Source organism: Aptenodytes forsteri, unplaced genomic scaffold, assembly GCF_000699145.1.
Source record: "Aptenodytes forsteri isolate BGI_AS27 unplaced genomic scaffold, ASM69914v1 Scaffold243, whole genome shotgun sequence".
NCBI lineage: Eukaryota > Metazoa > Chordata > Aves > Sphenisciformes > Spheniscidae > Aptenodytes > Aptenodytes forsteri.
Genome location: NW_008795314.1, coordinates 2946880 through 2969410, shown reverse-complemented (window position 1 = coordinate 2969410; position 22531 = coordinate 2946880). Strand labels below are relative to the sequence as shown.

At 36.0% G+C, this 22531-nt stretch overlaps 1 protein-coding gene across 1 annotated transcript in view; it reads left to right on the top strand.

Moving 5' to 3' along the window:
• The window catches only part of B3GNTL1 (UDP-GlcNAc:betaGal beta-1,3-N-acetylglucosaminyltransferase-like 1), a 120517-nt gene that overhangs the window by 21054 nt on the left and 76932 nt on the right, over positions 1 to 22531 (top strand). The window contains exon 3 of the mRNA XM_019472119.1: positions 1774 to 1869. Coding sequence (XP_019327664.1) covers positions 1774 to 1869 — 96 coding nt within the window. The remainder of the gene's footprint in view (positions 1 to 1773; positions 1870 to 22531) is intronic.

Sequence of the window (22531 nt, the reverse complement as noted above, 5' to 3'; positions counted from 1 at the left end):
AGCTGTAATTCAGGAGAAAGTTAGGATAAGGATTGAAGTTGTCCATAGTAATTAGTAGTTGTCATTGAGTTGTCATAGTACAGAGACATTCTGTTTTATTCTTATGGGATAAGCTCAAAACAAATCTTGATTTTTTTTTTTTTTCATGTTTGTTGTTTTGATTGTATTTAATCATACTCTAAATCGTGGTGTTTCATTGCCAGCAGTCCCCCAGCAAGATCTCTTTGTGGTGTTTTTGTTTCCACATCAAAAGTATTCATAACTGCATGTGCAGAATTCTAGCCTGACTACTTACATCTGTGTGGGGTTTAAAGCTCTGTAAATAGAGATAACCTGAAAGATTTAAACTTACTGTGCTCAGTGTATACACTTACATTCCTTATGAATGCTTAGGGTAGAAAATAAACCAAGTAAGTTTTCCACACTGTTCTTGAACAGAACTTGGTTATCAGAAATCGCTGTTCAGAAATGCTAATACCTACGCTTTGGTGTTAATTCTCAATGAATGAACACATCCTCAACAGGAAGTACCCATCAAAATCTGGAAGAGAAATAGGCAGTTAAAGTATGACAGGAGTGCAGGAGTTGCTATAAAACAGTATCAGCTTACTTTGCATATATAATTAAGTCCTGTAGTACCCTGAAGGTTTAGGGTGGACTGCAGACCATTGGGAGTAGTGAAGAGCAGAGCCCTGTGTAGTCACACTCCTGGGGTTCTCCTTGGCTTCTTCCTTTTCTAACTAGAGGTTTGTAGAGTAAACGGTTTAGTGTTTGTATGAAATTGCATTAATATGTGTCTATGCAGTTACAGATAATATGAAATCCCTCTAATATTCTGTTTTTGATGCATATTGGAAGCTATTTATTATGCCAATAGGTGTTCAGAATATTATAATTCATATTTAACCTGTACAGCTACAGAACAGTATTAGAGAAGAAAATGTTGCTCGAATAGGTACATAGTACTTCAGTGAACAAATCAAAATGGGGTGTCTACATTGTTCTACCATGAATGAGACAAATCAGAATACAGATTTTTTTTTTTTTCCTTATTTTATATGAATTATAAGTAACGTCTGGCATTATAGGTGATGGTACTGTTGGTACGATTGTCTGGTGCTATCCAAGTTCTAATTTTCATTTGCCAAACTTCAACTACTTTGGTTGAAATTTTGCATTCTAGATGTCTGCCTTTGGATGACTTTCCTTTGAAAATTTCAACCAATATGGTTCAAATATTCCCAAGACTGAAGCTTTTGGAAAGACACTTCTCAATGTTAGTTTTCTAGAGACCTTTGAAAGTCTGTAACTATTTAACATTTGAGCAGAGCAACTGTGACATATTATATTATACTATATTATTAGCCCCCTTCTATGTTGTGCTGGTTTTGGCTGGGACAGAGTTAGGTTTTTTTATAGTAGCTAGTATGGGGCTGTGTTTTGGATTTGTGCTGGAAACAGTGTTGATAACACAGGGATGTTTTTGTTACTGCTGAGCAGTGCTTACACACAGTCAAGGCCTTTTCTGCTTCTCACTCTACCCCACCAGCGAGCAGGCTGGGGGGGCACAAGAACTTGGGAAGGGACACAGCTGGGACAGCTGACCCCAACTGACCCAAGGGATATTCCACACCATATGACGTCATAATATAAGGACTGTATAGATAATCTTAATTCTTGGAGTTCCCATGTTTTGAATGCTTATTTTATAATTTTGCTGCCATGTGGGTGTACAGCAGCTTACACTATGTGATTTATCTCATTTTGCTTTAGATTATTGGTTGCCAAGTCAGAAGAGAGCCACTGGAGTCTACTGAACGGTATACTCGTTGGATCAATAATCTGACTGAAGAGCAACTTCTTACACAGGTAGTCTTGTTTCAGCTATGCTTGAAATTACAGTAGAAGAATAGACCACGAGGTTTATTTAGATGGATTTTTTCAGTTGTTAGCAATACTTGATAACTTACTGAGTTTATCAGATTCTTATATTTAAAGGCTAGTCTTTTCAGTAAGAGACAAGTTTATGGTGCATGTGATCATTATGTAATGATGACTTCACACTGAGTGAGAATGAAGCTTTCAGCTTCAGGTTCGGAGTGAGTCTTACATTTCTCACCGCTCTCTGTGGTTAAATGCATATGCTTTCATGTCCTAATAATTAGTTTAGGGTTTTCTTTTTAAAAGGTGTATTTAAATACAAAAGGAAAAAAAATCTTTCTTGAGAATGATTTCCAACCCCCTAAGGTTAGGTAGTGACTGCTTCTGTATCTGCTTAAGTTTTGCTGGAGATCATTTTGAAATAGCAGTTCTTCAAGCATTAAACATTGGGCTCATTATACATGTTTGTAAGTAAGATGCGTCTTGTGCAACTGAAGATGACAGTTTTGGCATAAAGAAAGGTTGTTTCGTTAGGCAGGCAGCCAATGCTGAACTAAAAGAGACTTTGGCAAAAACAAGTTAAACTGTGGAAGAAATCAATCCAGCTTGTGGGGGAATGTGTGTACTGAGTATTATAAGAAATCTAATAGATGGTTAGCAGAAAACGTCCCAGCAGGCATTAAGATGCAAGTATTTGGGGCTGGTTTTTGTGATGCTATGGTAGGAAGACATTTGCTTTTGATTTTCCTGGATTTAAGTGGCTGAAAAGATTAACATACCCTTGTTTGTTAGACTTCATTGTAAACTGTGTTGTGTTCCCTGTTACCCTAACCCCCCAAAGACATACTTACAGGCTCTGGTATGGTCATTGTAACACAAGAAGTAATCTGTAGACCTTGTTTTAAAATCAGCAGTGGTATTATGGTTCCCTATAATTCACCAAGTGAAAGTAGTTACAGAAAAAGTTACCCATGGAATATTTGGATTTGCCTTTGAGTATGGCATTAGAAAAAAATTATGGATTCAAAACAGTGAATTTACCTGACAGCAACATCTGGATCACTGTGTTGTTGAAGTGAAGAGAAAGAAAAACTTGAGGATGTAAAAAATTCTCCTACACGATCTGAAGTGTTTCATCTAAGTGGCCACTGGATGGGGTCTTTAATGAATTAAGCTGGAAATTAAAAGAAATATCCTAATTCTGAGATTATTTAAGGGGGGAGTATGCAAAAAGGAAACTCATTTTAAGATGGGGATATATGTCATCTGGAAGAGATTATTTAATATAGTGTTTCTGATAGTAGGATGCAAATGCAGTGACCTGGGAAGTCCCTTGCAATCTTATGTGCCTACAAATATCTCTTAAAGCCTTAATCAAGCAGCATGTGCAATCCATTATTTTTACATATGATTTAGATTCACACATTTTACAAATAGATGAGGAATTTTGGAAAATGTTTTGGGTTTGGAACTAGAAGGCTGCATAGCAGAGCTTGTGTTACTTGTCCATGAGTATATTAACAAGAGGAGTTTTATAGAATCACACTATTTATATGTTCCTAATGATTTTTTTTTAACTTGTTACCTGTTGTCTACCAAATTAAATGCAGAAATAGAAGTTCCTCAAAAATGCTAGGTTTCTGAAAATTCTGTGGAAGTATGAGGCTAGGATAGACTGTACCAGCTGCAATTCATATGTTGTTGAGCACCACAGAATCCACTTGGACAGAGATGTTAGGTGCCCAATCATAAGACAAGCTTCAGCTGTGACACAAGTCTGTAGGAAGCTTGGCTTTTCTAACTCTGGTGCTAAAAGAACTGCTTGATTTCTAGAGCAGTGCATGTCAGCATATGGCACCTCTCCTGTCTCAGTATCCATTCTTCTAATCAGAAATTCAGGTAGGGAGGTAATTATTTTGCTTTTCCTTGACTTAAAAAAGTATGGGGAGGGGGAGGAATTGGGAGTAAAAACCGTCTCAGCTGTTCTCTAATAATCAGGATATGAATCAATTATGTAAGGTTAGGCCTGATTTGTCCCACTCCCCTGCCCCCGATACACGACACATTTTATTTTGGATGTGCTTTTTTTTAAACTCTCTTCAGTAAATAAGCCCCAAGAAAACTATAAAGATGGACCTTTGCTAGTGGGTTTGTAGAATCTCTGGGAGGAGCAGTCCTTCAGGGAATTCAGGAAAATTGGCTTTAATTTACAGCATATTGTCTCCAGCAGTTTCCTGTAGTGAAAGAATGTTCAGCTTTTTTTAGCTGTCTCTATACTCAGTGCCCAGCTTTTTTTCCAGTTACTTCTGTTGCATTTCTGTATCATGCACATGCAAATTATTTGTGCTGTAAATTGGGAAACCAAGCAACCAATTAAAAAAAAATAGCCTATTGTCAAGATCATGTAATCCCCTATCATAATATTCATGTTATTAAGCAAAAAATATCCTATAGCATTTTATTGCTTTACTAGACAGTGACTGAAGTCCAGTTTGAAAGAGGTGGGTGGTAGCAGATGTTTTGTTAGGTGGTTGGATGGCTTCATATGCCTCGGTGCTGGCTGCTGGTTTTATATCACTTGAGTCAATACCAGATTTTTGGATCAAATGTCCATCCCCTGTCCTCACGCTGAGAAGATCATTCAATACAAAATGCTTCTAGCATTTTAACTTTTCTTTTCCCTTAGCCATGGCCTCTTGATGCTTACTCATCCATTAAATGTTTCTCTAAACAATTATACTGTAACATTCCAAAGATACTTTATGGTATGCGTGAAATTTCAGAATATATACCCCAGAGAGTGTGGGGGAGTAAGAGAGTACAAAGAGAGCATAATAATGAGAAAACTACTTTTTAAAAGATTAATATTTGCTTGTTTAAGGTTATCTTCCATAGAAATGATGAGTGATTAAAACACGCTTTTATAGGTATATTAATATAAGCCTTAAAATACATGTATATGTGTTCTGGTAGACTTGCTATCTTTCTGGCCAAAAGTTTAAAAAAAAAAAAAAAAAAGAGAGAGTTGTTCAGTAAGTGCAGAGCACAGTGACAGGTACAGGAAGGTAACGAGCAAACAAATTTAAGAGAACTGACTGTTTTGATGTTGGAGTAAGTGAAAAAATGTAGATTAATCTTACAGGATATCCGAGTCTGAATTGTGCTTGAAATGTGATTGAAGTTTGATCATGTAGCCCTTCTTGTACACTGGAAATTTTACTGTGCTGTATAAGTAAAAATGTCTGAATGGTTTTAAGGTTGGATTAATTACACAAATATTTATACAATTATTTTTTAAGGATTGTTGTTGACTGTAAGTAATACAGCTGAGTTCATATCCATGTCGGTTAAATCACTACTTTAGGTTAGTTTAGTCTCGCAGCCTGTGAAGTATTATATTCAGCCTGAAGCATAATTCCATCTGACCTACCATTTTTTCCTTCCCAAAGACAAGAGACTTCTCTGCTTTCCTATGGTTGCTCACTTAGAAAGCAGATGGCAAGCTTACAGCGATGTGTGAGGAGACTCTTGCAAAAAGGAGTGGGCTCTATGGTTGATAAGACTGGACTGTCCTAATTTAGAAAAATAATGGTCTGAACAAAACATGATTCTGTATGTTTGTTGTCCACCGTAATGTGTCTGTATTGCTTCCTGATACATACTGTGCTTTGCAGATTATCTCAGAGCTCTTTGTGTTTGGTAAATTTGGAAGTTTTCACAGGTGATTTGTAGCTCTTGCCCAACAACCTGTCTGGACCACCTGACAGAAGAACAATAATTAACATCTTAGAGTTCCATAGCATACACTTTCCTGTGCTGTTACACATGCCTGTTATTTAACTAATAGGCTTAGAAGCTGTGCTTCTCTACTTATTAATTCTTCCTATATTAGAGTTTAATTAATATTTGATGAAAGTTCATGCTACAAATAAGCATTTACTACAGATACTCAGTGTGGAAACAGATCCAGCATTTTGGCTGAGTCGAGCATGTAGCTTGTTCTGAAGGCAAGAAGGACCTAATAACATGGCTGGACCTTTTCCATAAATTCAATACGCTCAATATTGCATTGTCGTCATATATCTCAATAGGCAACTTCTTACTGGTAAAAAGCTGGTAGGAGTAGATTGCAGGTAGGATGGATTTTCCGGGTGGGCCACAGATTGAGTATCTCTGGCTTAGAGCATCTGTTTTGTCTGCTTGCAGACCAGAAAATTCCAGCTTTATAAGTGCTAGGGTTGTTTGTCAGTGTGTCGGAACTGAAATAATAATTGAGGTGGCAATCTGAAAGTGGATATATGCAATGCCTGTTGTCTGGTTATATTAGTAAAGGCAAAAACTGGACAAGAGGGTAAGACTTTCTTACTTAAAAATGAATAAAACATGAAAAGGCTGATTGATATCCCCCCCACCCCCCTTGTATCTTTGCCACTATTAATGGCTCGCTTGTATTTGTTGTCTTTCAATAAAAAGATACTCAACACTTTCCTGGGCTTTTTTTGTCACGGTTTCCTCTTCCTTCACGCATGTGATCTAAAAATGTGTCATTAATAGTGAAGTCCTGATGTTTTTCTACTGAGCGAAAGAACTGAAGTCACAAACTGGTTAATTACAGTAGATTCTACTAGTTTGTATGGGATTAAGCGTATACCATACAAGAAGAAAACCAATTGGCTGCTTTCTTTTGTGGTTGATCCTTTTTCTCCTCCAGAGTAAAATAAAACAGTTTCACAAGCTAGTCAATGTTTATATTTACGTTTGAAAATGCATGTCAAAGGGTTCTTGGAATTCTAGAAAGTTTAATGAGAAGTGGCTTACCCACATCTGTGAACTCCAAGCAGAATTAGAACTTCCTAGTGAGGCTTTATGTAAAGGCATCTCAGGGTAAAATATTTTTGAATTTAGAAACAGGTTTGTTGTAGTTTAGAAACTTATACAGATTTTGCTTTGTGTTAGCAATTTTTGTGTGTTAGCAATTTTGCATGAGTTTAAAGGTATACCATACAGGAAAGAGTGTTAAATAACCTGGATTTTTCCTTTTTATGTTTTGTTTGATAATTTGCATGCTTAAACAAGGCTTGAATGTGGTTCATAATACATAGTAATATTTAAATGGAACAGAAACATTATAATATAGTATAAAAGCAACTTGGGAGTAGAATAAGTTTGGCTTTATTCCAAAAAGTTCTTGATGAATACAGTCTTGCAGCACGATGGATACTTGTGTGGCAGAAAAAAGCATGATATGATTTTGATGGACATTGAAATTAACCAGGTAGAAAACAGTTTATCTCTGATTTGAGCTACGATTTCTTCCAGCTGATGACCTTTTCTTGTATTTTAAGTAATTAATCATATCAATATGGAATGCAACATGTTTGCATCCTAAAAAACATTTTTCTTAAGACATTTGATGTTAAGAGATGGACAGGTAATGCCAAGTGTAAAGGAAAACTATCAAGGATTAAATTTTCAGAAATGCATAATTTGTTTTCCACACTATTATTGACATTTATGTCTCCTCAATACTTGTGAAAATTACTTTGAAAAATAGGGCAAGAAGTTAAAATAAAATCAGGACTCGGTTTTTAATGTAGGACTGCAGTTAGGGACATGGATGGAAACAACTAATAAGTTCCAGTTTCTGAATGCTCCATTTATTCTTGTTTGATCTTCCATATTTATCCTGTTGATACGCTAGCTTACAAATAAACAGCCTTTAAGCTTCGCTTTGGGTTTCTATCTCATTGCCTTTTATAGCTTAAGGCATAAAATCAGGACTCGGTTTTTAATGTAGGACTGCAGTTAGGGACATGGATGGAAACAACTAATAAGTTCCAGTTTCTGAATGCTCCATTTATTCTTGTTTGATCTTCCATATTTATCCTGTTGATACGCTAGCTTACAAATAAACAGCCTTTAAGCTTCGCTTTGGGTTTCTATCTCATTGCCTTTTATAGCTTAAGGAAACTTTACTTTTGTCTAATAGATGAGGGACAAAAACCAGGTTTTGTTTTAAAATGATAGGTGAGATATTGAAGTAGCTATAACTTTTTTTTTTCTTTCAAAACAAAAAGCCTACTCCAGATACAAGTTTCCAAGTAATTTAGTGATGTTTATTTTTCAGTTGGTCCTCCATATGTGAGAGCACAGAGCAGATACACCCTCAACTTCCTGTCATTTTCTTTCTTTGAATTTGAAAATCAAAGTGCTGATTCCACAAAGAAGGGACATATTTTTACTGTGGCTTTTAGTGTAATAAAAATTATCGATTTCAAACATATTTTTACTGCAATGCAGCTCCCTAGTATAGCCTTATATATAGGAAAAAGCATTTTTTTGTCTCTTGCAACTGGGCACTGAACAGTTTTTTACCGTTTAAAAACTGTGTATGAGCACGAGTTAATTGCATTCTATTTATTACTGGAAAATAATTTCCTTTTTTGGTCTCACCTTTTAGTGATAAAAGTACTGGGCCAGATTTTAAGGAGAGCTCATTAATTTCCATAGTAATTGGAGTGGCTGAGTGTGTGAGTATGAAAGCATCATTTCCCATATTGGATAGTAGGTCTAAAGGCCGGTTTGATCTATCACAGTCAAGATTTTGTTTCTTAATATTTTTTATACTGACCTCACCCTGCCATGTTTGACATTTGTCTCTACAGTAGTTCTTGCTTCTCTGATTTTCTTACCCATGTTTGACATTTGTCTCTACAGTAGTTCTTGCTTGTCTGATTTTCTGAGTAGTTAAGGAAGCTGAATTTTAAAATACTTACATCCACCATATCCTCTCATAAGTATTAACAATATATGTTACACTGTTATGTTTGAGGCTTTTTTTTTCCTTTGTGTTGTAAAGAAAACAGATTCTGGTCCAGTCTAACAGCTTTTGAGTATAAGGATCTGGATTTAATGATTAATTCAATTTTTATTTTTTAGTGCAAGTGTGACAAACTGGGACATGGGAGTTTTATTCTGTTTGTACAGCCTTGGCAAAATGGACTGTGATTAGAAGTTCTTGAGCTGAAGTTATGCAAATAAAAAAAACCCCAGCTTTTCAGAGCGTTGGCTTGGATCAACTGTAGCTGTGAACAGTATGTCCTTTTTCATAAGGAATTGATATTTCTCTATTCATTTATTCCAACTACATGACCTTAAGGATGATTAGAATATCTAGTTCCTTGAGAAGTAGTGCTTGTGTATGCAGCTCACATTTTGAGAACTCGAATGATCACATGTAAAGGAGGTGGAGTAGGCATGTGCTTTGTGGTTAGCAGAGGGATAGTCAAGCCCTGGCCCAAACGGAAATCTGAGTGGTTGCAACGCATGGGGTGTATAACAAGGAAGGAAATGGTCTTGCGTCTGGCTTCTAGTGTAACTGTTGGTCCTTTGCCACCTCTCTGGATGAGTTGGTTTCTATGATGTGGGTGGATTTAACCTTTTGCATCACTTGCAATGACTGCTCCCGCAGCACAGGAAAAGGCAGCAGATGAGAAATGTAAACCCAGCAGTTTTATACCCTTCATTTAACAAACATAATACCTTAGCAAAATTGAAAATTCTGATGCTGCTGGTAAACAAAGTATGATGGCATAGAGGTTGCTGTAAATTATAGTGATTTTTTTCAGAGCTACTGAAACAGAAAAAGCAAATGTTAACAGATTTTTTTTTTTATTAGACAAATTTGAAGTATTTTCCAAGATTTTCCATTCATTTATGCTCTTGAACTTCGTGTTGAATTTATTGGAGTAGATATTAAGCATACTTGTCAACATAAAAGATAGGTGTTCAGAAAATTTGTACAATAAAAGGAATTATTATTTTCAGGCATATAATTTCTTAGCATGCCAGGAGGACTATATTTATTTTGGCTAATTCTTTGCATATATGTACCCTAATAATGTCAGAATGAAATAAGTATAGTAATGAACATATTAATCTCAGCATTATGATTATTTTGTAAAGTGGTAAAGACAAATTAAGACAAGCCCTTGCTGTTTCAAGAATGGTTCAAATTTTACCTAAAATACTGTTTTAATCTTTATCACTTTGGAGGGTTTGTTCTGCCTCTAAAGACAAATAAGTGTGCTGCCTATAATTCAGTTTGTTAAGCTTGTAAGCTTGTAGAAAGTTTATTGTTTTATCTATCTGATTAGGGATTTGATGCTAGAATATACTACTAAAAGCCCTTATGTGGGCTTACTTGAATAAAAGTGGTTTGTATCAGCATAGCTCATAGTTAAATCTTAATTACCTACAACTTTTATGCAAATATAGCCACATCTCTACTAGAGCTGCACTGCTGTGATTACATTAAGTCTCTGCAGCATAGCTGTTTCTTACATGAAAATATTTATGCCTTGTGTAGCCTGTTGGATTGATGCTATAGTGCAAGAGCTTTGAATTGACGTAATGTATTCCTAATGTTTTTTCATCTTCCTTGTACTCTCTATATCTAGGTCATCTCCTACTGTAGAAGTATATAACGAGAAAATAATATGATGGCTAGGAGTTCAGAACCTAAGCAATGACTCTTAAGATGCACATCCTTTTTTTTTTTTTTTTTTTGGGGGGGGGTTGTTTTGTTTTTTGGGGCTTTGTTTTTGTTTTTAAATCAGACTGCAGCATGTTATACAAATGCTCCTTCCACAGCCACTTAGCACAAACAGCCTTCTGCACTAGATTTACCTGATGTGCCTCTGTTTTGATTTTTGCCTCATCTAATGTTCATGTTCTTTTTCTCTTCTCCATGTGTCGTTCCCTGTCCTTTTTAAGCACCTTTGCAGCATAATTGTGAATTCTCTAGAGCGAAAGTCATGTCCATGTTCATTGTTAAAAGCTAGTAAAATAGGGTCCAAGTTTGTGCTTAATATCACATGATAGTGATGCTGACTTTTTTAATACGCTTTAATTGAAATTTACTTTGAACATACATGCTAGACTTTTATTTGTCTGAAATCCATCTGTTTGTGTAGTTTTGGGGAACTTTGGGATTGTATGGCCAGGTCTCATACTATGTGTTTTCTTTTGTATGTCTTAAAGCTTTTTGCTGTTTTCCACTGCAAACTTTTGGAATTGGTTGTTATGGCTGTGACAGCATTCAGCAGCTTTCACTTTTCCCACTTCATTCTCAGTTTCATCTCTTCCCCCAAAGAATGTAGTCTTTCCCTGATGCTTCACAAAAGAGCCACAAGTTCACCACATACTTAATTGCCCATTCATTTTGCAAGGAGCAAATTGCTTAGTAGTTTCTAATGAAGAAATTTGAATGTAACCACCCATGAGTGCAAAAAAGTAGCAGATTAATAAACATCTTCATATTCAGGAGAAAACAGTACTGTACCATGAAATGCTCTATCTATTGAGCCAAAGTCTCAGGGAAAGGAGGTAAATTGGTCATCAGGTTGGCAATTGCATTTAAACAGGTTTTAATGTTTCTGAGAGAAACCAGACTCTACAAGTCTACAGACCTCTGCTAAGCAGTGCTAAACTAAATGTGCTCGTACACTTTGACACGCTTCATTTAGAGCGCTGCCAGGCCAGAAAGGTAATACTGAACTGAAGCTAGCAAGAAGCAATCTTACTGTCACAGCATTTACATCTGGGAAATTGCAGGGAAATTCTCAGCTTTATTATAATAGAAGCAAGAAAGAGAGGTAAGTCATTGCAGTGGATCTGAATACAGTGTACGCTTCAGCAAGACACTAAATGGACCATGTTTAGCTTTATGCCTATTATTGTTCTCTTCCTTCCATATATTTCCTGGGTATTTAACCTGAAGGAGAACAGATTTCTTTTTTTACCTATGCTATGCTCAGGAGTCAGTCAAGAAAGCCTTGTCACATTATGTTTGAGACCTGGAAAACTGTCTGAGAATTTTGCTGGCAAGTACTCACTCCCCTTGTGATTTGTTCTTTAATTATTTCTGTTTCCACTCTTCTGATTTTACTGATCATGAACAGTAGCATCACTAATGAGTACTGCAGACAGGCCAATGGCAATGCATCTATGCATCTCTCTTTTTCTTTACTTCTCTTCCTTTTTAGCCAGGCATGGTGACAATCTAAAATTGTAGTGTGGCCACGTCCCCAGAGCTTTATCCATATCTTTCATATTCACACACTTCTATGAAAATAAACAAACAAACAAATAAATCTGTGATTGTGAAATGAAAATAAATTAGAAACTGTTACATTCAAATGCTTGACAGTCTTAGAACTCCTGATGGCTGCAGGAAAGTTGAGTTTTCAAGTGATAGTCTGCTGTTCTGTCCTCAAATGTGTTTCTTCTTTTAATGGAAACTCAAGTCACGTTGAATGCATCCATTGGTATCTCTGCATCCTCACTTCTTCAGGAGTAAGATGTTTGAGTTGAGGTTTGTTGTACTTGGCATAAATCAAGCGATCAGAGGAATCACAGCTACCTCTCATGGAAGTAGCTACTACGGAGCCCGCACCAGTGGACTGTTGCTCCATTTACCTACAGTATTTGAAAATGATGTATTATCTCAACTGCCAACATTTATTCGGCCACCTAATTTTAGAAGGTAACAGTCAGCAACATTAGCTTTTCCTACCTACCCTGAATTCCATTTTAATGGCATCTTTCAGAAGAATGTAAATCTTAACCTGTGAGCAAAACATGCTCTCTCTTAATCTCAGTGTCAGATTACACATGTTTAAAAAGAAAAAAAACAAAACCAACAACTTTTAGAGACGGTAGGAGAGATTTTTGTGTGTGTGTGTGTGATAAAATTATTCATAGATCTGTGGAGCAGATGTTGACAATTACAAAGAGAACAGAGGCCGGTCTGTGGTCAGCCAGCAAGCTCCATTTCACGTGGGTAGATCAAGGCTCAAGGCAGCAACTATTTCCTGTCAGCACGCTGGGCGTCAGCGATAGCAGTTTTTATGGGCTATAGCCCAGTTAAATTGTACAAAGTCACTTTTGTGCGGCCGTGGTTCTGCCTCTCAGCTGAAAGAATAATGGTACTAGAAGGCTCAGTGTTCTGTTTTGTAAGATCTGTGTCTATTGATACAAAATTGTGGGTTAAAAACTTTTTATAGATTTTGTGTTTCTTTGCTAGATGTTTGCCTCCTCATTTTAGAAAATGTAGAACAGCTGACCTTTTCATTTACTGCACTAATTGCCAGTGTGTCATTTCACATTTTAATTATTTTAGCTTGAACCATATTTAAAGCACAATCCCCCCCAATTTTAATGTATTTTTATTCAGGAACTTAAATGGTAGCTATTTCCTGCAAATTAAAAATGATGAATTGTTATCCTTTTGCCTTCAGAGCAGTTTTTTTAAAATTCTCATTGTTGCAGGTGATCTGGGACATCTCCTCTGTTGACAGTGCTGCTTGGCATGCTAGTATCAATAGGCATTTCCCAGTAGTTAAAAGAAATTTAACTATAGCTCATTTTATCTCAAACAGAATGGGGTTGTTGAAGTAATGATGATGCTGATGCCGTATCCAATGAATTCTCATTTTTCTCTTTGTTGGTAGAGGTGTATAAATAACCATGTATTAGTGAGGGAAAATTAATAGAATTTTCTCCTGCAAATAAATAATTTTGATCTTCAAGTTTAACAGGTGTAGGTAGTGATGGAGGAAACATCCCTTGCCCTTTTGGAGACCATGGAAAGAGAAGAATGAACAAAAATATAGCTTAGTGGAAGGAGAAGAAACTTTGTGGAAACGGAAAAAATTTTCTGGTGTTCTGCCATATTTTAAATTCACTCTTTCACAGCTTTTATAATAAAGCCGTGGCCGTGGAATGTGAGCACGTTAATGTCAAGTTCTAACGATTGGGTCTGTCACCTTGCTGTTTTGTACAATAGAGGATGGTACTGAACACAAATAGAACATTGATAAAATGACAAAAGCAAAGCATAAAAATATTTCTTAAATGGCTGAAACAGTATCTGTAATAAATACATGTTTTGTTATTCAGAAACAAGAAATTATTTTCTGTCTGACTGAGGACAGCACGCATTTCACTGTTCAGTGAGAAAAGAGTCCCTGTGATAAGAATCTACCATGTTCTGTGTGTGACTCAAATCTTAGGTTGCTTGGGCTTTTTTTCATCAAGTAGGTAATGTGAATAATTTTAGAATAAAGAGGAAGGAAGAAATTACATGCCTCAGTAGCAAGCATGTTTTCTCTAATACTTTAGTTTCAAGTTCTGTATTAAGGATAGGTAAAGTTCAAAGTCTCCTTTTATAGTAGGATACCGGGTGCAAGCAGCTAGACATAGAACACAATGCAACTTTCTCTTTAGTGACAATGGTAACATAGCTTGCGTCTTAATGGCAAACTGCTGTTGCTGTGGCAGGGCTTGTGCTAATTTGTTAGGAATAAAACATAAGCAATGCTAATACATTTGAATTTTTAGTATGAAAGAGGCCAATGCATCTGCTGCGTGAATGGAAGTGCTGTACAGCCACATGGCTGCAGCTGGGTCACATACCAGTGAAGGAGAGCCTCGCCGATCGGCACTAGTTAGGGGAGTAACATTCTTAGCCCTGTAAAGGCAGGACAATTATGTATTAGTAATGACAGTTTCCTGTAACTCTACTATATAAATATAGAGATATCTGTGCCAGACCACATATTTAGAATGTGTCATGCTGAGGTATCTACCTGCAAATTAACTGAAAACTGTCCATTGTTTCATGCTGATAATGTATAGATAGCCAAATGTTAGGCCAAATTGTGTAATGTAATACCTGGTTCTAAGAAGGGTAAATGCTTGGTAAATATGGAAATTAAGGCACTATTTAGCTACAAACGTGTTGAAAATGGTAGCTGTTACTTTTTTTTTAATATAGCATGAATTATGAGAACACAATATCATCTACTTTCTCTAGATTAATTTCTAAGCTGTGCCATATAGAATATTATATCGATGGGCAGTAGTAACATGGGGGGGTGGGGATGTTAACAGGGGGAAGTTGGAGGGGATTGGTTTTAGTTTTTCTGCTGAGATCAGGAAGCAAACCATTGGAGAGCTTAAAAGTGGGGACCAAGGCTTTTTAATCCAGGCAACTGAGGTTTTTTTAATTGATAGAATTTTTTTGACTTGCATTTAACACGTATGTTTGAGTGTCCCCATTTAGATGGGGTCAGCTTTCTTTGAATTACATAATTGTGATGTGGAATCTCAGAATAGTAAACTAAACGCCATATTTTTTTCCCGACATCTCAGAATCTGTTACAGTTGGTAAATTAAGTGACAGTGGTGGTACATATATTTTGCAATATAGATGGTGCATTTACAAGCATTAAAAATCCTGAATGAAGGCAAATGCTTAATAGTTACTTAGCTTCATTTGTGCCAGCCCAGAAGTCTTAAAATAAAGATTCTGAAAATAAATGTGCTTGTATGCAATGGTGAGAACTTCAACAAAAGGACTGTTAAGGTGCTAGGATTGCTGGTTATTGATTTACATGATTAGGTTTAAAGTTTGTAGGAAGAGAAAGAGAATTTGTGTTTTGGAGTGTGGGGGGGGGGGCTAATATTGTTTAGTTGGGGGGGGCATTGTTGGTGTTTTTAATATTGACTCATATATTTGTTAGTCAAGTCAGAAGCTTCCCAAAGTTACAAGTAAAATTACAAGCTAAATAGAAATCTTATTTTGCAGGAAGGCAGCCTGATGTTCCATCTTTGTGACACTGGGACTTTTTATTGTTGTTTGTAGGACTTCTGATGAATAGCGTGAGATGCAATCTTTTCCCAGTTTTGACCTTTTACCAGAGAGCTCTATAAACACAAATAATAAATTTTACAAGGAAATAAACTTCTTTCTAAAACTATTACCTATTTCTGCTACTGCTTCACATATTCTGAAGGTTGGTTGAATTTCCATTCGGTATTTGTTTGATATATTTGGTTAATTTTTTCCTGGTAACTTTGGTGATTGTAGAAATGTTACCTGCCACCGACGGCAGCAAACCAAAAATGTTTCTTAGTAATATTTTTACTGTCTGTTTATAATGATAATAAAAATAACAGGTTTTGGCTTTTATAACTTCTGTCAAACCTCTTAAAGCAAAAAGATGTTGTTTGCACATTGTGTATGTGAAAACTCAACATCTGCTTCACTGACTAGGCATAATTATGTGTGAGCAACTGGCAAAGAAAAGTAGCTTATCTACCTTTTGCAAAAACAGACCCTTATTCAGGAACAGTTTCCATAATTGTGTTCTAAAATGTATTTTCATCACGCCTGTCTGAATTTGAGATACTTTACCAAGGAATTATTCCACTGGTCCTCCAATAAACTATAATAATCATCATCTGAGAAAATCCAGAATATTAACAAAACTGTGCTACAGGTAGGTAGTTCCTTGAGAGACACAGCAACGTAATTTTATCAGAATCTGAGTTTCAAGAGAGTTGTACAGACAAGTCTGAAAACATAACTGAAGAATATTTAGTCATTATTTCAGCTTCCTGTAGCTCTGAAAGGCATGAACTACTTCATTAATCTTAGTGCAGAGCTTTGTGGGGGGAGGGAGGATGGGGGAATCATTCTAACAATACTTGAAAAAATTCTTCCACTTCTGCTAAAAGCAAGGATGTTGTGGCCTTAGCCATAATCATGAACAGGCTGCGGAATTGTCTTAACATGCTACGTTGGGCAAATGTGTACTTCTACTGGCATTAAATGGTGTTAAATGTTTGCTGTTATTTCAGGGCTTCTAATTGTCAGGAATTTATTAATAATGGGAGCTCTGGATTGTATATGCATCTAGATATAGCCTGTGTTTGCAAATCATGTGCCATCTTACAGTGTTTTTACATACACATCAACTGTTTTAAGTTTGCGTATCTTTTGGCCAGAACTTTACATTTGTTGCTGTTCATTCATTTTAAAATATTGCATTTAGGAAAAACATTTGTTCTTAATGTTTTTGGGCACTGTTACACGGCTAGCACGTATTAATTTCAAATACACTCTTTATAGATGTGCTTGTATTATTGTGAAAACTTGGTGCTTTTTTTTTTTTTTTTACTTTTAGAAGAGAAAATAGGTAGATGTCACTTTTATATCTTATGTTTGTAATTTATCTCAAGAACTGCTACTTGTGCTTTGCTGTTATTCTTTCCTGCTTTAGCAGTTTGAAGCTTCTGAATCTGATCTTTTAAGTGGATATGCGTAGATTTTTATGGAAATTTGTATGTCCACAGCTGCTAGAAAATAAGAGAGTATGTGCCTGCAAAAGATGACAGATTGCCAAGTAAGCCTACCAAACTGAGGTCTGGAAAAAATAGGAATTTCCAAGCAGGCTAGAGGTTTATCAAAGAGGAAGAAAGCAAGCCAATTTGAGTACTTTGCACAGCTGTTTCAACTGAGATATTTCATCCATGTGATACTATATAATAATTTGATGCCAAAAGTAATACATAAACTTTTTTTAAAATTTTGAATCAGTGGCATATGTAAAATTGGTTTCATATGGTCAAAAGCTTCTGCATTTCAAAACAAAATAACCAAAAGTTTGGCTCATCTTGCATTTGCAAAATACTGCAGCTAAGTAACAACTACATTTTCTGAATCATACAGTAAACATGAGACTTCTCTAATCATAAATCAGAAGAACTGACACTTTTCGGCCTTTGTAACTGCATGACCTTTTTTTACTTGCTAAGAATGTACGTAATAAAAATCTTACTTTGAATTGAAGGGTGATGCTTTTAGATTCTTTCACAAATTAAATAGCCGTGCTAAGGGAAAATGTATTTTCTTATGCATAGGTAAGCAGATACTGCTTTCATATTACCATGCCTGTAGGTCTCTAGTTCTTGATTTCCACCATCAGAAATGTATAAGGAACATTCAGTAACATACAGGATGCTCATACTCCAGTGAACTGGATGCGAGTACTCCAGTTCATGTGTTTGGAGATATCTAATGACAAAGAGAATGCGTTCACTAGGTAGAAGTGCAACAGATGCCAAACAGCTGTGAATCATCTATATTCTGCTTTGGAAGAAGTGAGAACCTTTAAGCCTAAACTGAAGAAAGATTTTGTTTGTTTGTTTGTTTTAGCACAAAACTGACTGGTTTAACCCTTTCTCTCCACTCCTAATTGCATTTGTTTAGCTAGTTATCCTTAGATTAATAAATATTTTTTTTGGCTGCCAGTCCCTCTTAAAGCCCTTCCGATTATATCTCATTAGAAGTCAGTAAAAGCAAAGTGTCAATTTTCAAGTAGGATCATGTTTTGTCCTTGATAATGTCACTTGACATTAAGTGCCCAGAAGTAGCTGACCTTCACACCTACCAATATAAACAACTTAAGTAATATGCACTGCTTTTGCATGTGTAATGCCATTGGACTTTTAGTCCTTTGATACCCAGATATCCTGCTATTGTTCAGTCCCCTTCATTTTCTTGACATGCAGGCCTCTGCTGCTGCCTCTTTAACATTTGCAGTCCATTTTGTCTGTTGTTTTTCCTCCTCTAGCAGATGATTTCTTTGTGTGCCCTGGGTTCATCCACTTTTCCTCTGCATCAGGCACCCTCCCTGCCAGAATTCTCTGCTCCATCAATAAAGGCATAATTTGGAATACAGTTAGACAACAAAATGCCTCTTTTTCCTTAGCCTTCGATTGTTTTCAATCAGAAAAGAATAGTTTTAAACCTAAATACTTCTACCTTTCTCATCAAACATGAATGGCTTTCCCTCTCTAACCCTGTCAGCTTTTTTATGCAGTTGCAAGGTCCAGCAATCTTTTTGCTGAACTCAGCGTGTTGTTTCAAATCTAACGCACAAGTGCTCTCCACAGACACACAGAGCATTCTTAGATGCTTGCTGTGAAACCCTCAGAGCATATCACAATTTAATAGAATGGTTTGCTATGTCCACTGGACAGCAAGACTGCTAGGTGCCAGGAACGGGATAAGAAATGTTGTGCATGTGGGGTTGTTTTGGTTTTTTTTTTCCCAGAGAATCGGTAGAAAGGAAAGGATTGGGAAGCTTACTGAGGACTGTAGTTTTGAAAGTTGTCTTGAGAGATATGGGAGGAAAGAATCTGAAATGAGAGAAGGGAGTTCAAGAAAGGTAATTTGTATGCAAAAGACCAAGAGGAGAAGGCAAAATTAACAATACTGGTTTGTCTACCTTGGAAACTGAAATTGCCAAATCTTTTCAAATCTCTTGGGGGGTTTGTTTTTCATGGTTTAGCGTGAATTTGGTGAACCATCAAAAGAGCTATATTAGCACTCAGAAAATGGTTGTAATGGTAAAAAAAAATCATTGATCAAAAATGGGAATTATTGTTGGAATGAAATAACAAACTGTGTGACTGTTTCTGGGTTATCTTACTGCTCTTGCTTAACAAGTCTGACACTAAAACTGCTGTTCTGTCCTTTGTGAATTGAAGCATGAAGATTCAGTGAGTGTGTTTGGGCGTGAGCTTCTTGCATGTTTGGATCAAAGGGACTGGTGTATGAAAGACTCGATGACTTACTGTCACTATGGCAGTTTGTATATGAAAGCAGCTTGGAATTCTGTATACGCAACATTGCTATTAAGTTATTATTGATGTTGAACAAAGGATTATTTATTTTTTTCTTTTTTAATCTGAACCAAAGCTTTGTGAGTTTTGATGGCATTTTTTATGAATGCAAACATATTAAGATAGGTTATTCAGTGTTTTTCCTACTTTTTAGGCTTTTCTTCCTTTAAGTTACAAATTCATGTTGTCTCTGTCCTTATTGCAGAATCAGTCGACTAATATCATGGAAGAACTGGGGGGTTTTTGTTTGCATTTTAAAGCATGCATTTTAGTAGCTAGTATATTTACACAAGACACGTAAGATTATTATGCAGATTAGAACTCAGTAGATTTAGGTTTTATTTGACATTTTCTTTGCTGACAGGGCAGTTGTAGCAATATGACTTTAGTTCATATGTTAGACATTTTAGGAAGTGCTATCTTATTGCTTAATTTATTTTTAATTTAAACAGGTGGTAACATCTTTTAAGGTAAGCATTTAAAGAGAGACATGTTTGCTTTTTTGCATCTTTTAGATCCACTACAGGATTGGGTATAAAGCAGTTCTTTTTGTACATCAAAATCAAAGAAAATACATAATGCTACACAGATGTAACAATTCTGTCAGTTGTTTGAGAGAATTTTAGAGAAGACATTCTACAATTTAAGGTGGTCGTGATATGACAGCAGCTAAAAGTGCTTATTTCCTTGTTGTTACGTTATAAAATAATCAAAGCGTCACTTTTTGACTTATGAGGTCTTAAAAACCTACCAAAAAATCTAGTATTGTCTAAGTAGATGGAGAAAAACAAAGAGTTCTTGAGGTTGTGCTGCAAACAAGCATGTGCTTCATAAGTGAGTCCAACAAATTCAACATATAGCAGAGAACATAAAAAAAACCAAACCCCAACCTAATTTTGCTAGAAAAGCCAAGTAGTCCCATCACCTACTGCTGCGACAGAATTCCATTCTACTTTTCCTTCCCACCTGCTATGAAAATGCACCATGCCATGTTTTGGAGAAAAAGACCTGTTCCATTTCACTCTGTTGGATGCCACACTTAACAGAGGTTTTAGGTTTTTCATCAAGAAACGTGTTTAAGCCAATCCTTTTTTCTTGCAGGTTAGAGTTCTAGTTTCATTTAAGTCATTGTCTGTATTTCCACAGGCTCTGGGGCACCCTGATTTTACTTGTAGCCTTCTTACCACAGACATCATCACATACCATGAGAGGTTACAATTACACTTGTTTAAAGGGGAAAAAAAAGGAGGAAAAAAAGAAAAATATTATTATGATTTGTATAGAGCCAAGATACATTCTGTTGGTTGCTTGTGGTCTTTAGAGAACCGTACACAGTTCAGGGTATTTCTGGGTCAGTGATTTTTCTATTTTGATGGTGGAGGTGTATAGACATGCTCCAGTGCTTTTATATTGTGTTTCCTTCTGTTTCCTTATAAGCCTTTGAGAAAGAGGCTGAGGGATGTTTGGATAGAAGGCTGGAACTTTTATGTGGAGTTGACATAGTTAGGGCATTATAATAATGACTGTTGATAGACAACTCCCTGAAAAGGAAATGAAAATGATGTTCATAAAACAACACAATGTGTATTTCCAGAAGAATTAAGTGAGAGGCAGTGTGCAAGAAGATGAGGTAACCACAGGCAAATGTGCTTTTACTTTTTGTCACTGGGCTTTTCTGTCATGTCTACTATCTTTAAGCAATAATGGCAAAATGAGATGATGCTTATATTTTTCTACTTCTTCACAGTGGGGAATTATGGGTGAATTCCAGTTTGTACTGTGCATGTTGTGTCTGGCTCTTTGAAGTTTAGTTTAAAATGTGTCATTTCTAGGCATTTTATTGAAGCAGATTTTTTTGGTGAGAGCAGTTGTCACAGTATCCTGAGAGGCCTGTAGTGGTCTCACTCTGTTCTTTCCCACTATGATGCCCTGCAAAGTCTTTCCTCTGTTTCTGGCTTTCGATTTTATTTTTCTTTAATTTTCTCATAGAAGACATTTAAGAGGAGGGAGTAACATATGATCCATTTGTCAACAAGTTTGTTCTTCTTCAGATGTTTGGTGAGAGCAGTTGTCACAGTATCCTGAGAGGCCTGTAGTGGTCTCACTCTGTTCTTTCCCACTATGATGCCCTGCAAAGTCTTTCCTCTGTTTCTGGCTTTCGATTTTATTTTTCTTTAATTTTCTCATAGAAGACATTTAGGAGGAGGGAGTAACATATGATCCATTTGTCAACAAGTTTGTTGTTCTTCAGATGCGTAATTTTTGAAAGTGCAGAAATTCTAATTTAAATAAACCTTAATGCAGGAAAGAGACTTAAACATGAGGGAAAATACAACTGGAAGACCTGAACTTGAATACAGAAAAAGCCCATCAAATTTTTCAGACATAATTGAATCAGATTGCAAGATATGATAAGGAAATAGCCACTATGAACTAAGGCTGTCAGTTGCTGGGAGAGATTTTGTTATAGAAGAGTAACCTAGGAGGATATAAAAAAAAAAAGCAGAACTGAAAGTGCAAATATAGTTAAAAAAAAAAAAAATTTCCAATGAGTTGATAATCCACATGAACATAAAATTTTGGAGGATGTAGTAAGAACCTTTTTTACCAAGAGGAAGTTATACCTCATCACAAAAAATAAAATTCAGCTATGCAAATGTGCCCGAAGGAAACCTCACTCTGCACTAGGAAAGGTGGCACAAGTAACGTATATTGCTCTCAAACAATTTGATACAGCCAGCAAATGAAAAATGATAAATGGGTTCTGGTTTTTTATTTAGAAAAGTAAAGTATTGGAAAAGGTATAAAATCTTGAGTGTAAAAGCTGTATTTCATTTTTATGGTTTACAACTTCTAAAAATGACAGCATATCACTATTTGATTGTTATGAGTTGAAATGTTGCTAGAATGATATGATTTTATGCCTGGTACTTAAGAGTATCTGTCATATAATAGTTTTGTGAACTATGATATCAGAAAAGGCTAAATGCTGCTTAAAAGAAAACTAAACTCAGACCTCTACCAGTTATTACTGAATTGCAGCAGAATAGGAACATGACAAAGAACTTGAAACTGAGACTGTTACCACCACAAAAGCTGTTTAATTAAAAAAAAA